Source organism: Indicator indicator, chromosome 9 (genome assembly GCF_027791375.1).
Source record: "Indicator indicator isolate 239-I01 chromosome 9, UM_Iind_1.1, whole genome shotgun sequence".
Taxonomy (NCBI): domain Eukaryota; kingdom Metazoa; phylum Chordata; class Aves; order Piciformes; family Indicatoridae; genus Indicator; species Indicator indicator.
In genome coordinates, this window is record NC_072018.1 from 15,768,710 (window position 1) to 15,783,710 (window position 15,001).

Here is a 15,001-nt window from a genome sequence, read left to right on the forward strand (position 1 = left end):
GGCCCTCTGTTGCTTGGCAGCTGCTGGATTAACAATGAAAAGAGATAATTCCTGCGGGAATTCTCTCTTTAAGACCATCCCAATAATTCCATGGAAAGGCTACTTGCAGACATTGCACTGGAGCGCACACCTCACATACGCACTCCTCTGTGTGACTTGAAGAGATTAACCTCCCATGCCACCCCTGCCAAAGAGGTATAAAAAACCTGCAACTTCCAAGGTCCACATGTTGCATCTGCCACAGAAGACACTAGAACACACACCCACCACCAAGAACCTGGACTATACCTATGAGACCTCTTCAGAACCAAGGGTGGTGATATGGTAATCTCTCTCTCCCTCTCTCTCTTTTCATCTCTGATGTCCTGTAATCTTAGGGCATTAAAGTCTAATGACTTCCCTTGTCATCGGTAGATAAAAAACAATTAAGAGCGAAAAATCTATTAAAACCTGAGATCATCCTCAGGTAAAAAAAATTGCATTGCCATTTGCTTAGAACTGTTTATGGATGCTAACAATCACGCCTTCTGATGTCCCTGTAGAGGTGCTACAAGTGAAAACAGATACTTTCACTGATTCACACTATTATTCACTAAGACATTTTTACCCTAGTTTTAAGGAAGTGACTTTATATAAACTTGTTTCACAGGAAGTAGACAAGTTTTCTTCTTTGTCCCTTCATGGATTTTTCTCCTCTGGTAGACTCAGATTCAGCTGTTGCTCACACTACAGTTTCATTGACTCTCATTAGTACATACTTACCCCACAAATACCAAGCTAAAATAATAAGAGAATGTTATTTTCTCAATTTTTCTGAAGCACTTTCCTTAAATAAAATCGCTATAACTCTAGTCTTCAGTCAAAATATTTTTAAGTTTCTCAAAACAGAAAAAGGAGAGTACAGGTGTTTTTCCACAATCCTTACCAGTAAAAAATTCTCTCTACTATTGTGCAAAATAAATGTTCTTGAAACTGTCTTGTAGTTACAGATGAAAGAATAAAATTACTATAATTTCTAGTTTCCATTCATTATTGTTCTTACCCTGAAGCAATTTCCTGTATGGCAGATTTCATTACAACCTGAATCCTTTATATATTTCCTTTTAATATCTGCTTATTTTCTGATTTCTAAAATTTATACAAGCTACTCAGATTCTGAGGTCATAGAATTCGGCTTTATTATGTCAGTAACTAGATTTTGAGGATGGAAATATCCACATTTCTTTTCTCATGGATCATGATTTTTTTCTTCTCTTGTATTCGTAAATTCAATATCATCCACAAAATTCAGAATGCCAGAAAATACGGAAAGGTAGTTGTGTAGAACTGAAGTTTTAAGCTAGTCTTTTAACTCAGTCTTTTTAATAACACATTGTAATCATTCTAAAATTCAAGTTTCAAAGTCACACTAATCTTAATTTCAGTATCATTAAAGGGAAGAAAAGTACTACAATGACCAGCAATTAAAGGCAGTTGGTGTATCCCATGTAGGCAGTAAGAACTCAGTAACTAGATAGGGAATAGGCATAACTGATTTACCACTAGAGTTATTACACCATCAGTTCTCCTAGCTGTTTCTAACAGTTTTACAATATTTATTATTCAATTTCATTCACTCCAACATATTTTCATTCAGTGACTACTTCATTCAGTGAGGCCCCATTTAAACAGACTTTTAAGTTTTTTCTTGTTTCAGTAATTTTAAAGTATCTGGCATTATAGTCAGTTGGAAAAGAGAATATGTAAACTGCAGAGTAATCTTTCACAGAAGTTAATTCCAGCTGTAAACTGCAGCTTGATTAATCCAAACAGATAACTGTAATTTTCTGCTTGATGTACTTGCCAAGTGCAAAATTTGTTTAGTAACTGCATTGGAATTGCACTGGAAAGAACAATGTTATCAAATAATGAGTATACATTTCTGGTATGTCTAATCTTTAAAATATCGTTGAGATTGGACTCTTTCAGCAAAAGAATGGGAAGCAGCACTGCAGGCAATTTTCAAACCATTCCAAAAGAATGCATCTTCTGCTTGTATCAGCTTATAAATGGTGAAAAGTCCCACACTGAAATGTTTGGAAATAACATAGAGTAAGTTTTCTTGTTACAGTTGATGGAAATCACTGTAGTTAGGAAATCACTAAATGGTTAGATGGTCACCATTTCAAAAAATGAATGTTGAAAAGTAAGGAATTAGACTGCATTTAAGAATGGAGATTGTCTTGTAACAGCAGACAGAAGAAGTCACTGCAGATAAGCTTTTCAACTGCTGTCAACTAGTCACATATGATATATTAAATATTTGGGAACAAAAAGAAGAGAAATGTTATGAAGACATAGGAAGTGCCTCTGTACACAGAATTGTTAAGATTACAGTTAGAAGACTGTCAAATTCTGTCTGTATACTTTAGAAAATGTGAAAATACTTGGAAGAATAGAAAACAGAGAAATTCAAAACATCCAGGAAAAAAAGATTCCATAACACAAATTATCATATGTTAACTTATATAGAAAAATCTGATATGAGAGAGTAAATCTTATTAGAATTGTGAACTGAATTGTAACAAAATCAATCTATTGAATGCAGAAATCAAACAAAATTCCATCTTCAAATAAAATGATATTTCTAAATAGGGTTTGAAAGGAAGTAATTCAAGCCCCTTGAAATCAGGAGCATTAAAATATGATTATTTTTGACACAAATGTTATGTTTCCTTTTCCAAAGGAAAAAGTTTACAGTGTCTATAGGCAAATCAATGTAGATTGCCTAGTGGTTCTTTTTGCATTCTGAAACACAAAATAAAATAATATATACTATTGTGATTAAAAAAAAACAAAAACAAAATATCACTTTGATAGATTTAACTTATGCAGAGAAAATTTCCTTTCCTTTATGGTTCTGTAAGGAAAAAAACCCAACATTAAAAGTAGGATGATCAGATTTTAGATTTACCAGCCACAGCAAATAATTTCTGCTTATTCCACAGCTGGCTCCAGTATAAAGGGAAAGCAGCAGATGTACTAAAAAGAGCTGTGATTCGCCTTCTGTGTCACAGTATGATGTAGTGCTCTGCAGGAGTCAAAAAGAGCTCATAGAAGCTGAGGTAAAAGGCAGTAAATTGAAGGCAAAGGGTACTTGGAGATTCCTTGAAACTTGGACAAAGTATCTGTTTATGTGCATTGGAAACAAACTGGTTATCCATAAACAGAATCACAAAATCACAGAATTATTGAGGCTGGAAAAGACCTCTGAAATCATCAAGTCCATCCTATGACCTAACACCACGACATCAACTAAACCATTCCACAAGTGCCACATCCAATCTTTTCTTAAAGACCTCCAGTGATGGTGATGTAGTGCCCTCAGACAATGCACTGTTTTGCCAACTAATTTAATTAATTACATGCAAGATCTGGGACAAGTGCACTCTTCACCAGAACTTGTTCACTCAAGTTTCCTTCTAGTATACTAACCCCTGATCCTGATAAACAGTCAGTGTGCATTAAGTGTGCACACACATTGTACTCTTTTTATTCTCATCTGTATTCTTTAAAAAAAAAAAAAAAAAGGTAAATAGACTGCAGGGATTAAATGTTGCATTTTAAAAATCTACCATTGCATAAGTGTTCTACTACAGTATAACAGCAATATATTCAACCCACATATATTAGAATTCACTCTTTTTGAAGCCCAACTGCTACATCTTCAAAATAGTAATGCTTTCTATATTTAAGGGGTTACAATTTTGCTTTTAGTCACATTCTTAAATTACTAACCCCTATCCAGCCACGAAGGCAATTAAAATTCAGTCTGCTAACCACAGTACATTCTAGGAAATTATCTTCACCATTCCATAAGAAATCAATGCAGCTGAGAAATACACATTTCCTCACAAAATCAGACCATATTTGTAAGTTACTTACTTGTGTAAGTGAGCTGAAATCCTTGGTCAGTATCAGATCCATTGGTATTAAACTCTATCCACAAATGGTTAGAAGTGCTGTTAAGGATAACTCCCATCATGTCATTTTTGGTGAAGGATCCCAGAGAACGTGAAGAACTGTCTTTTCCATCATACACCTTGTAGAAACAAAATAATAGTATGAAACTGGACATCAAATTAAATATTTGAAAAACTTTAGTTTACACAATACTACCGAAGTTAGCTATATATTGTCAATAGCTTCTCAAAAAAATACCTCCATTTTCTGAGGTACATATTATTGGTTATGCAGTATATTGGAATTTAAAATATTCTGTCACCTTTAAGGTGTTTTGTTGTCTTTTTTTCTGTTTCAGTTTTGTGCACGCATCTTAAATTATTGTTGATATATGACTCTATATGCTGAGGTTTCATAAACTGAGATTATTTTTAATAATTACTCATGAAGGCTATCAGAAGTATAATTTCTGAAATCACCATTGAAGTAAGGCCATAACAGATAAACCACATTCTGTACTGTTCTGTCTGGAGACATCAACAATAGAACTGAGTTGTTAAAGTCAGTCGTCATCTTCTATTTCAAACTCTGAACCTGCAGCATTTTTTATTTTACTATAGGTTTTATCAAAGGAAGATAGGTCTTAAAAATGATAACTTGCACATATTCTCCTTGAAAGCATTAGTTTTGACTCTTCCTCGTGCACATGGTATTATTGATGTCAGAAATACCCTTGCAAATTATTTGTAATGCCCTATGCACCACAGCCTCAATATTCCCACTCATGCCAACAGCCCAACAGTAAACCTAGATGAATATAAATAGCTGAAGGTGGCTTATATTTTCAAAGCAAGCAAACAGTGCCCGAGCAGGACTCCAGTTATTACTACAAGATTGTTTATAGGGCATTTATTGCCAGTATATTCTTGGTGCATATTTGATGCACATCTACTTACATCCCTACAAATCTTTCCTGAGAAGCCATTAGGCTAGGAGTTGTATAGGTCAGGGACTGTTTCTGAGAGACAGTTTTGTAAGATTAGAGAGTTTACCATTACTGGTGTAGTCAACCTGTGGAAGCTATCAGCAGGGACAGAGGTAAGTAACTGCATTGTTTGGTGCACTGGGATAAATTCAGGAATGCCCTATTTCAACTTAAACATTTGTGAGGAACTAAAAGGGAAGTGTTTGCTCTACTGCTGGGATTAAAATATGCAGGCAACAGAAAAGGACAGTGTACAACTAATCATGAGGTGAAATGCTCTAGTAAAGGTGCTAATGTATCTGCATCTGCTGTGGGAATGTAAAAATGGACATTCGAAGGAGAAGGAATATTGGGAAGATTTTCTTAAATTCCAGTTACTCATTCTGACACTAAAAATAAACTACTTACAAATAAACACTGCAATTTCTCTTAATTGCAGACATCTTTATGGCATAAAGTCATCTCAGGGGAAAATGCTTTTAAAATGCTGCTTTGATGATTTGAGATAATTTCTGTATAGCTTCTTGACATTGATATGCATCCTCCTATATACACTCCAAATCTATCCATTAAAACCTTGTGGAATACTTTCCTCCAGCACTGGCACTATATAGGTCACTCCCTGTGGGAGTGGATACTAAGGCCAGAGCTGAGAAAACAAAGGGCCAGGCATTAACAAGCCAGGGTAAACAACCCAACCCATCTTATTTGGGGTAATCAAGAGCATGTGCCCACCTTATGGGATGCTTGTGCTGTATTTCTGCTTCTTCCAAATATGGGCATATTCTGGACATATGCTTTGCTATCGGCTAATGAGGTGCTGTCCAAGCATTTGGCTACTGACTAAATCCAAGCCACAAGTGGGCAAGCTTGCATATTTTACATGAATAAGGCACCTATAAGTATTATCGGAGAAAACATGCAGAGCTAGATGGACCAATTGGTACAATTCAACAAGGTAACTCATATTTCTAAGATAACTACCGTTTTAGAAAACAAAAATTCCTCATACTGGCTTTCTATGCTAGACTGCTGGAAAGTTCTCTGCTTTCATTTAGCAGATTTTAAATCCAAGTGTCTTTTTAGTGCTATTCAGGCAGTCAAAATTAGTGGAAGGACTAGAGAGATTTCTTTCAGTGTAGAAGACTATCCTATAGATCAACTAAGGAAAACAGAAGCTGCATGGACAAGTTTGCAAAGCCTGAATCCTAGGGATACTTTACCCACTAATATAAACAAAGCCAGGACACAACCACAAACATGGTCAGTCATACACTCTTGTCAGCTTCCAGCACAGTTTCAGTCAAGATTTTGGCCTCTTCCTTTTGGTGGTATTCCAGACAATGTCTAGGTAAATTTAGGGACTAGATGAAGGGATGATCCCAATGGGAACATGAACAAGGACATCCTGGCGTGGGAATGAAAAGGAAATAGACTTTATTTCCACAAATTAATTTTATGAAGAAACCATAGGGGAAGAGAGTTTAACTGCATAAATGGAAATTGTGCTAAGCCAGCTGCCTCAGAACCAGAGAATAAGCCTTGAAGTACAGACATCATCACAGTTTTGCCTTTGCTTCCTTTGAATCCTCAGGAGTATTGTGCTTACAGATCTATGAAAGAAGTATCTAACAAAGTATCCTTTGTTGAATAATCACCATGCTACACTTATAAATATTACTATGAACAGAACATAATACAGACATTTCAGTGTTCAAAAAGATCCAGATTCACGTTTAAGGTTTTCTTTTTAGATTTTAGTCCACTGTAAATAGTGCAATAATTCTATAAACATAATTGAACTCTTAATGACACCTATAGTTAATCTTTGAGTTTAGTATACATAATTAAATCTATATAAAGTGATGCTATTCACATACAATTTATTCACTCTGTGTGAGAAAGTGAAATGAAAATAAAAATAATTAGTGTAAAGAATCATTCATGCAATGTGAATACTGAGCATTGTAGTAAGCTTTCGTTTGTTTGTTTGTTTTTCCTTTTTACCTTAACAATATCTCCCTCACGCAGCTGAAAGCTCCTGGCTCTAAGATGGATCCCCTTTCCAGCCTCTGTTTCAATTTTGTAGATACATTCATGGTTGTTGTCATAATTAGATGGAAAATTTGGAGACAGCAATGTTCCTTCATTTCCAGAGACAGTTGCTCCACATTCAGCTAAAGAAAACAGATAAATTAAAAAAAAAAAATAAAAAGGAGGAAAAAAGAAAAAGAAAAGTGAATTATCCATTTCAAGAAAATATGGGTTATTTGCACTAACATTTTCACTAACATTTAGTCTCTATAAAAACTCAAACATGCTATCTAGGAAAACTGTGTTTGTCAGATTTCATCTGTTAAGACCAATTCCTAGAAACCCTACCAACAGTGCCATCTCTTGCATTTCACTGAGTATGTTTATTATGTGCACTTAGGTGCTTTTACATAATTCCTTCCAATTTACCACCTGGTCCTCCCATCAGACTAATCCACAATGCAGGTTAGCTAAATTACATAAAAAAATAATTTTTTAAAAGATTTTATTTTTTTGGTGATAACATTTCATATAAACCTAACATAAACTTCACTTACTTTCCTGTTCAGCTCTACCAATGATTGTAAGAAAAAAACAGAGAACAAATTGAGATAAAAGAATCTGTCCATAAATCAAGAGCACTCAATGTATTTATTTTTCTTACCAGAAATAAACCTCAAAATCTAAAAAACAAACCAGTATTTGCTGACATCAATCAGGGTTAAGCACACAGCTCCCTTCTTTTCCAGATAAAGAGCAGATAAATCTTTTTTGCAGTCATATTCAGTAAGAACCTACTGAAGCTTTCAGGAGTAGACATTTTTGTCATTACTCCCAAGTAAAGAAGGTAATGAAATGTAGGAAGAGTGGTATGTTCCAGCACATGGGCTCAGTTTGATTTCTCCATAAAGACTAATAAAATTATTCCAAATATGCAATAGAAATTTCAGTACATAATGAAAATATCCAAAGAGACAGAAAATATTTTGATGTACTTTTCAAATAAATATTAAAAATAATTAAAAATTATCTAAAAACCACCTTACAAACCCCTGAAGTAACGCTAACATACTAATAGTAATCTATGTGTTTGGGTTTTTTAAGGTGGGTGAGATTATCTGTATCTTGTTGTTCAGTCTAAAGACATGCTATGTTAAATAGAGCTTGCAACCTAAACATCATTCAGAACTCATTAAGTGTTAAATAAAAACCTGTTCTAATCATTAAAATAGTAATAAAATAATGTATAATTGTAAACCAACGGATATATTTTATCAAAGATGTGACAGGTTTAAAAAAAAAAGGAACTTTTTTTTTCTAAAAGTGTTAGACTTTCACAGTTCATAAGCCTTCAAAATATTCATTTCTGGAAGTGTGTGGGATTTGCAATTTTAGGTAAAACTCAGTATAGTTCAACAAGTATAAAGAATAATTTTGAAAATATAGTGTAAAGATAGACCAGAAAAAAATAATTTAGACATATTCATGGAGAAATGTATGTTTCGTATTTATAAATAAACAATTAAAAAATTTTACATTTACATTTCTAGGGCCTTGACAGACATCATCAAATGTAAGTGCTTACTGCTATTTAAAACCCTAGAAACAATGGAAATTTCTGGTTTATAATTCCTCCCTTCAATTAAATTTAAGGAAAAAAAGGAAATAAAAAGGAGAAGGAGGCAGGAACTGATGGAGAGAAAAGGGGAAGGAAAGATGAAAGGGGAGAAGAAAGGGGAAAATTAGTCAGTCACTATCTTATTTCTACTCTACATTTTGGATCCCCTTAGGCAAACTGAAGAAGTGTATCTCCAATAAACTGGCTCAGGATCTTTGATTTAGCACGTAAGTTATAGTTCGTTTTAAGCCAGAGATTTATGTTCTCCCCTTCCTTAGCTTACCTGGGCTTTGATCTGCATTATGTTTAATAGTCAGAAGAGTGTGGGGGAATAAGAACCCCAACCACCAACACACAGCAGAACTCTTCATTTGTTCAGATGTGTGGGATGCATCAGGTATTTCTAACAGGCTTAAAGATACTTTGTCTACATGTTTCAAAGTACTGTAGCAGACTAACAAATAAATTATACTTTTATTTTGATACTTCTTTGGTAAAGAATCTGTTAAATATGTGATACATATTACATATGGTCATATATACACATTCATATATATGTGTATGTGTTCACATGTAGCTATTTCTGTCTTTGATTTTTAGGAAGAGTTGGAGCTAATTAAGATTATAAAATGTAATTCAAAGCAAGATTAACATTAAAGTCAGATATGTTTAGATCCATACTGCTTGAGGTCTTGTATTTACAACAACACTCTGCACAAGTACTCTACACAGTACTCTACACAAGCCTTCCATAAGCAAACATTGCCAAAGTAAAGATCCATGCAAAAACTATCTATATTCCCTTAGGCTGCATTGGCATCTGACTATCTGCCTCCTTAAAAACACATAAACAAAAAAAACCATCAAAAAAACCAAACCCAAAAATCAATTGGAAAATACAGAAGTAAAATGCTGAAGAGGAGAAAACAAACAAACAAACAAAGCAAAACAAAACAAAACCAAATAACAGCAATAACCAAAACCCACAGCACGTTTGGAAGCAAAAGTTCTTTCTTACGCAATATTCATACAATATTCTACACTCAGATATACACAGTAATAGAAAAAGTGTACAAGGAGTTGTTCCTAAAACAGAACTGACCAAATTTCCTGTTCAGGTAAGTCTATGTTCCAAAATTCAAAGCCATGGTAATTTAAATCTGCGAACAGAAGTGTTGATGTAGAATATTAGAGATAACGAGGGTTAAAAAACGAGAACTAATATTACTACACATCTAAAGTACACTACATTCTGCAAGAAGCAAATATGCTTTCTGCTATGAAAAAGTAGTTATTTGCTAAAATTAATTTACAGAGCAAAATTCTTCAAACTGAAATTGGTACTCACACACCTCAAACCCATTCTATACAACCACATTCTCCTTTCAGTGCACATTGCCCTTTCTCAAACACCTCGCAGATATTTGACAGCTATGCACTTTCATCAGACCCTATCATCCCCTTTTCTATTATGACAAAGGGTTGGTCATGTCCTTTGATCAAGTTTCTTAGCTCATCCTATGTAAATCAGCTCTCAGAAAGAGATTTCTTAAGGAAAGTAAGCTCTCCTTTGTTAACTTCCCTCCCTTGAGAGAAAAAGCACATAAAACATGTCACAGTTCATGTTAAGGTTTTCTTGCCACTTTTTTCTAATTTTAGGATATCAAATTAAGGCTGTGTTTAAGTGGCTTCTACAGATTTTTGGTCTGGAGGCTTTCTTTTCGGAGAAACATTGGCCCCATCCACAGAAAGATTGCTTTCTCTCCAGATCAGCAAAGATTTTGGAGATCTGTTGACTTAATACCTGAAATCTCTTTTATTTGTGATCATTATCCATATATACAAAGGACCTTATGCCCTAAGGTTTTCAGCTGAATATTTTTCTGACTGTTCCTGCACACCACAATCCAGAAATAGATGAGCTCCCTACACATGAGGAGCAGCCACAAACAGCAATACTGATGCTGGTCTAATCAGCAGGAAAAGCTTGTGCAGTTAAAGATATCTCTCCCCTTCAAGGCCCTAATGTTTTACTCAGCAGTATAGGAAATGTCATGTATTTTTCTGTTAAAAATATCTACACTGGTCGATACTGATGCTTTTTATACATCTCCTATGACTTCTGTTTTACATAAAGGTTTTAGAAAATCAGACACAAAGTGAGTAAATGCTGGCTAACTTCTTTAGCATAGCGGGTAAGACACTACATGGGAGAGAGTGAACATTTCTTCATGAAATACATACCTTAAGCAATTAGGAAATAAAATTCTGAAATAACCCATCAATCAACATTCTCTGTTGCCATACGACCACCAAACTACTACACTAGAGAACTATATTCATGTTGACTGCCACTTTCATTGCCTTCAACGCTTTATGCAAAATGAAACAACAGTTTTTAGTCCCACTGGCAAAATCATTCTGCTAAAAGACATCAGTTATAATTTAAAATTCCTTCACAGAAACCAAGGAAATGAAGCCACATCTCTAACCTTCTTGATGAATGACCAAGCCATGAGGTTTTGGATAAGGAAGGGATACGGCTCATTCACTTACAGTAACTGAAAACTAAAAAACTGCCAATAATCCTTGAAAGATGTCATGCAACATAGTTTATCTATCACATGCTCTATGAATAACTGTGGATTTTAGTACCTCAAGTTAAGCAGACAAATCTTATCATGTAATCCTGAAAGAGCTCTTTAATTCTCGCTACAGAGAGCTTTCTTTTACTCTTTAGCTACAGAAACCTTTCTTTACTTTTCACACCACTACTTTAATTCACTGTCTTCTTGGTTTCAAGTTTCACAGACTTGCCCTCATCTTGGGAGAATGATCTGCCTCCCCAAACAGATGAAAGAGAATAGATTTCTCTTTCATGAGAAAAGAAATGTAAATCTCATTTCTACTTGTATTTTCATTATATGTATTTTCATACATATTCACTGAATATAATCATCTCTACACTTCCTCTGATAGAAATCAGCTATATTTGTATTAGTATCTACAAGTCTTCAAATTACACAAACACTGAAAGGTATAGAACTTGCTATGAGAAATAATCTTTACTGATCTTAAAGTAATTATTTTTGATACTCTGTATTAATTATTTGATCCACAACTGTGTCTTGAAAAGAAATCAGTGTGAATTTAAGTAAACTAATATGCTATAACATAGGCATTGAACATGCCTTATATAGATAGTATTTTCAGGATTAGCTCCCCCAGCTGCATATCAGTGTGATCCCATCACAAGCTGTAACAGTCTTTAAAGAAAAGGAATATATTTCACAATGTTCTTAGATTTTGTGATGAGCTGAGTCTAGTAGAATAGTATTAATGTAGGTACATTTCCAGAACTTAAAATCTGCATATAATGTCTAAAAATTGCTATTAAAAACGTAGCACTGAAAAATGTATTATGATGTAATAGTGATCCCTTCCTAATTTTGCATTCCTACTTTTCCTTTGTTTCTGTAGCAATCTAAGATTTCCCAACACCCAAATAAAATTGATTTAGAGTTTCCAAGTTTTTTATGCAGCCAGTGAAAGAGACCTTCCTTAAGAATACACCCTTATGTATGCAGCAAAATTTTGTTGTAACGCACAATAAGTTAATGTAGCTAATTTAAATTTTTAAAGTGCTCATGGTGCTACAGATGTTTGTGCTTTTGTTTCTTCAACTAGCACGCACTAAACAAAATTTATTCTGTAAATGTAAGCTATTTATGTGGTTTTGATTTAGATTCTTCACTTCTCAAATCTGCCAAAACACACCATTCAAAAACCATGGTCCCTTAAACTCATCTTCTTGCAAAAGAAAAAAAAAATCTATATTTTACTGGTTCTACTTTTCCAAAGGTGGAAAGTAGATCAAAGTAGATTAATCTAATTTTCTACTACAACTTTTGAATCTTGTGTGCCTTTAAAAGTTACAATAGTTTATTTATGTATTATAAAATCAAAAGTATGCACCGTAAAACTCAAAACATTTGCTCTAGTGGAACGTTTACCACTCATGTCTGCCACTTAGAAGAGAAATTATATGCTTTACTTTCACTAGTTTGAGTTGCCTGTTATAACCTTGCTGAGGACTGCAGAAGACTAGAAAATGCTGCCTTATCAAACTATTCCTTTATTCCCTTTCAGTGAGAGCAATCTGTCTGAAACAGATACTTGACCCCATTCTTTGTTCTTTTGCTTAATAAAATCACTTAAATTCTATTTACATAAGTAGCTTTTCATTGTCTCACTTGAAATTGGATAAAAGAAGGCAGATCTTTTGAAGATCATCAAAAACTTCCTGAATATGAACACAAACTGTATAAAAATAAACAAAAGTCAGGGATTCTTGAAATACTTTGAAATACAGTTCATGTAAAAATGTAATGATAACTTTGTTTAATGGAAAATTTTGCCTTTTTTCACCTATACATCTTGTTAAAAGGTTTGACAGCATTTTAAGTAGATCTCCAAAGCAGAGATCAAATACAAGTAGTATATCATCAATTTTAAAGACTTCTTTGACACAAAGTACTCTGCTGAGTGCAGAATACCTTTGCTTTATTTTAAAAACTATGCGGCAGTTCATAAAATATGAGAAGGTGACAGTTCGTTCTGTTGCTATTAAACAATATCCTTACCTAGTAGGACAACCACACAACATTAAATCAAGAGCAAAGGGGATCATGAATAAAGCTGAGACAAACATCATATACTCTGTCTTCGCATAATAACAAAAACTTAAGGTTTCTCCATAGTAATTGATTACAAGGGTCTCTAAAGCTGAGTGTATCACTTCTGCAGGGCAGACACAATACCTGACTGGGGTCAAGCACAGCTTCATGTGCAAACTCAAATGAAGTGCAAGAAGATGAAGCTTTCTGTTGCATCAAGTCAAGGTGTACAACAGCACCTCTACTGTACACTGCCTTAATGTTTGTAATGCTAGCTTTGTTTATAATTCTGTGGCCAGCCCTTGTGAGCCTGTAACCTTTCATCCACGCTCTGCCAGGCTGCTGTGTCACTACCTTGACTCTGGTACTGCAGTGGTTCTCACCTGCCATTGCTAAATTCAGAAACACTGTCATGCTGGGTTTCTTCTAAAAAATGTCTTTTGTCTGCTATTGATTTTTAAATCATACTGTTCTTACCACACTTCTCACAATTTGTCTTGTAGCTTTTAGCCTGTAACTACACTAAAATCACATCACTCCAAGTCTGGTGGCTTGTAGCCTGTAACTTCATACTGAAATAGAACCCAGGACATAGCAAGCAAATAATTATTTAATACACAATAAATATTACACAATGATACATGTGCATAAAGCTTGCCTACTATTTTGTCTGCAGCACCCACACATGGTCCAATTAGTGCTGACAGCATTGTAAGTTACCAGTGGGGAACCTAAGAATGTCTGCATGAAAAATATAACTGCACTAGGTACAAAGCAGAAAGAGGTTTGCTTTTTTTGTCATTACTATCATCACCATTGTCACCACTATTTTTATGGGAGAGATATTTGTCTAGGTACTCTCTCCTTCTTCCCAGTTGGTGTATAAGAAGGGGCCTTCCCTTTCTTCTCTCTCTCTTTCCTCTTTTTTCCCTCCATATTCGCTTCTTTAAGGCAGATTAAGTCAAGGTAGGTCATCAGCTATGGACTGCACTAATAGAGCATGTGTGTGTAAGCTTCTCTCAACATTCCTTAAGCAACACTAGTATGATGATGAGATTAGAACACCTCACTGAAATCCTTACTGAAATGCCTTGCTGAAAGCAAACATTTTGCATTTTCTGGTACCGTTTGTTTGCAAAGAATAACGTAGTAGGAAAGTAAGGACTAAATAGCATGTAAAGCCTTTTCTGATTTTCACTTCATTAATTTTCAATCCATATGCCAATGGACACTACTCACAATCTTAAAACAAATCCTATCATATTAATTGGCCTCAGGGGATTTTTGGCATATTTCAACATGAGGGTTGTTGTTTTTTGGTTTGTTTTTTTTTTAGTGAGATTTTTGCCTTCTCTTTCTAGAATCATCTGATAATGAGATATGAAGATAGCATCCCAATATAATTTCACTAGCATCCCTATATAAGTTCCTTTATCAACAAAACATATTTTGCACACACAACCTTAAAATGTGGAAAAAAAAGGCAAATGGGTGACCTGAGATGATTGTTATTCCTTCTGAATATAAGTGATTAAAATTTCATGTCAGTTCTCACATTTAGGTGATTAAGGTCTGGTACAAATCACTACTCTTTCTGTTTTGAAAATCAAATCCCACCTTTTGATTCTATATATATTAAAAAAATACTTATAAAGAAATAGAAATGATTTTAAAATTTATTACGTAACTTTATTAAATACACCGTATGAAATATAAGCAACCTACAACTGTAACAATTTAAGTGTG

The 15,001-nt window shown here is 34.3% G+C and overlaps 1 protein-coding gene across 1 annotated transcript in view; it reads right to left on the reverse strand.

Annotated features, from left to right (window-relative positions):
* Positions 1-15,001, reverse strand: part of CSMD1 (CUB and Sushi multiple domains 1) — a 948,047-nt gene that overhangs the window by 176,747 nt on the left and 756,299 nt on the right. Inside the window, exons 22-23 of the mRNA XM_054383599.1 lie at positions 6,935-7,104; positions 3,925-4,081 (exon numbers count right to left, since the gene is read on the reverse strand). Coding sequence (XP_054239574.1) covers positions 3,925-4,081; positions 6,935-7,104 — 327 coding nt within the window. The remainder of the gene's footprint in view (positions 1-3,924; positions 4,082-6,934; positions 7,105-15,001) is intronic.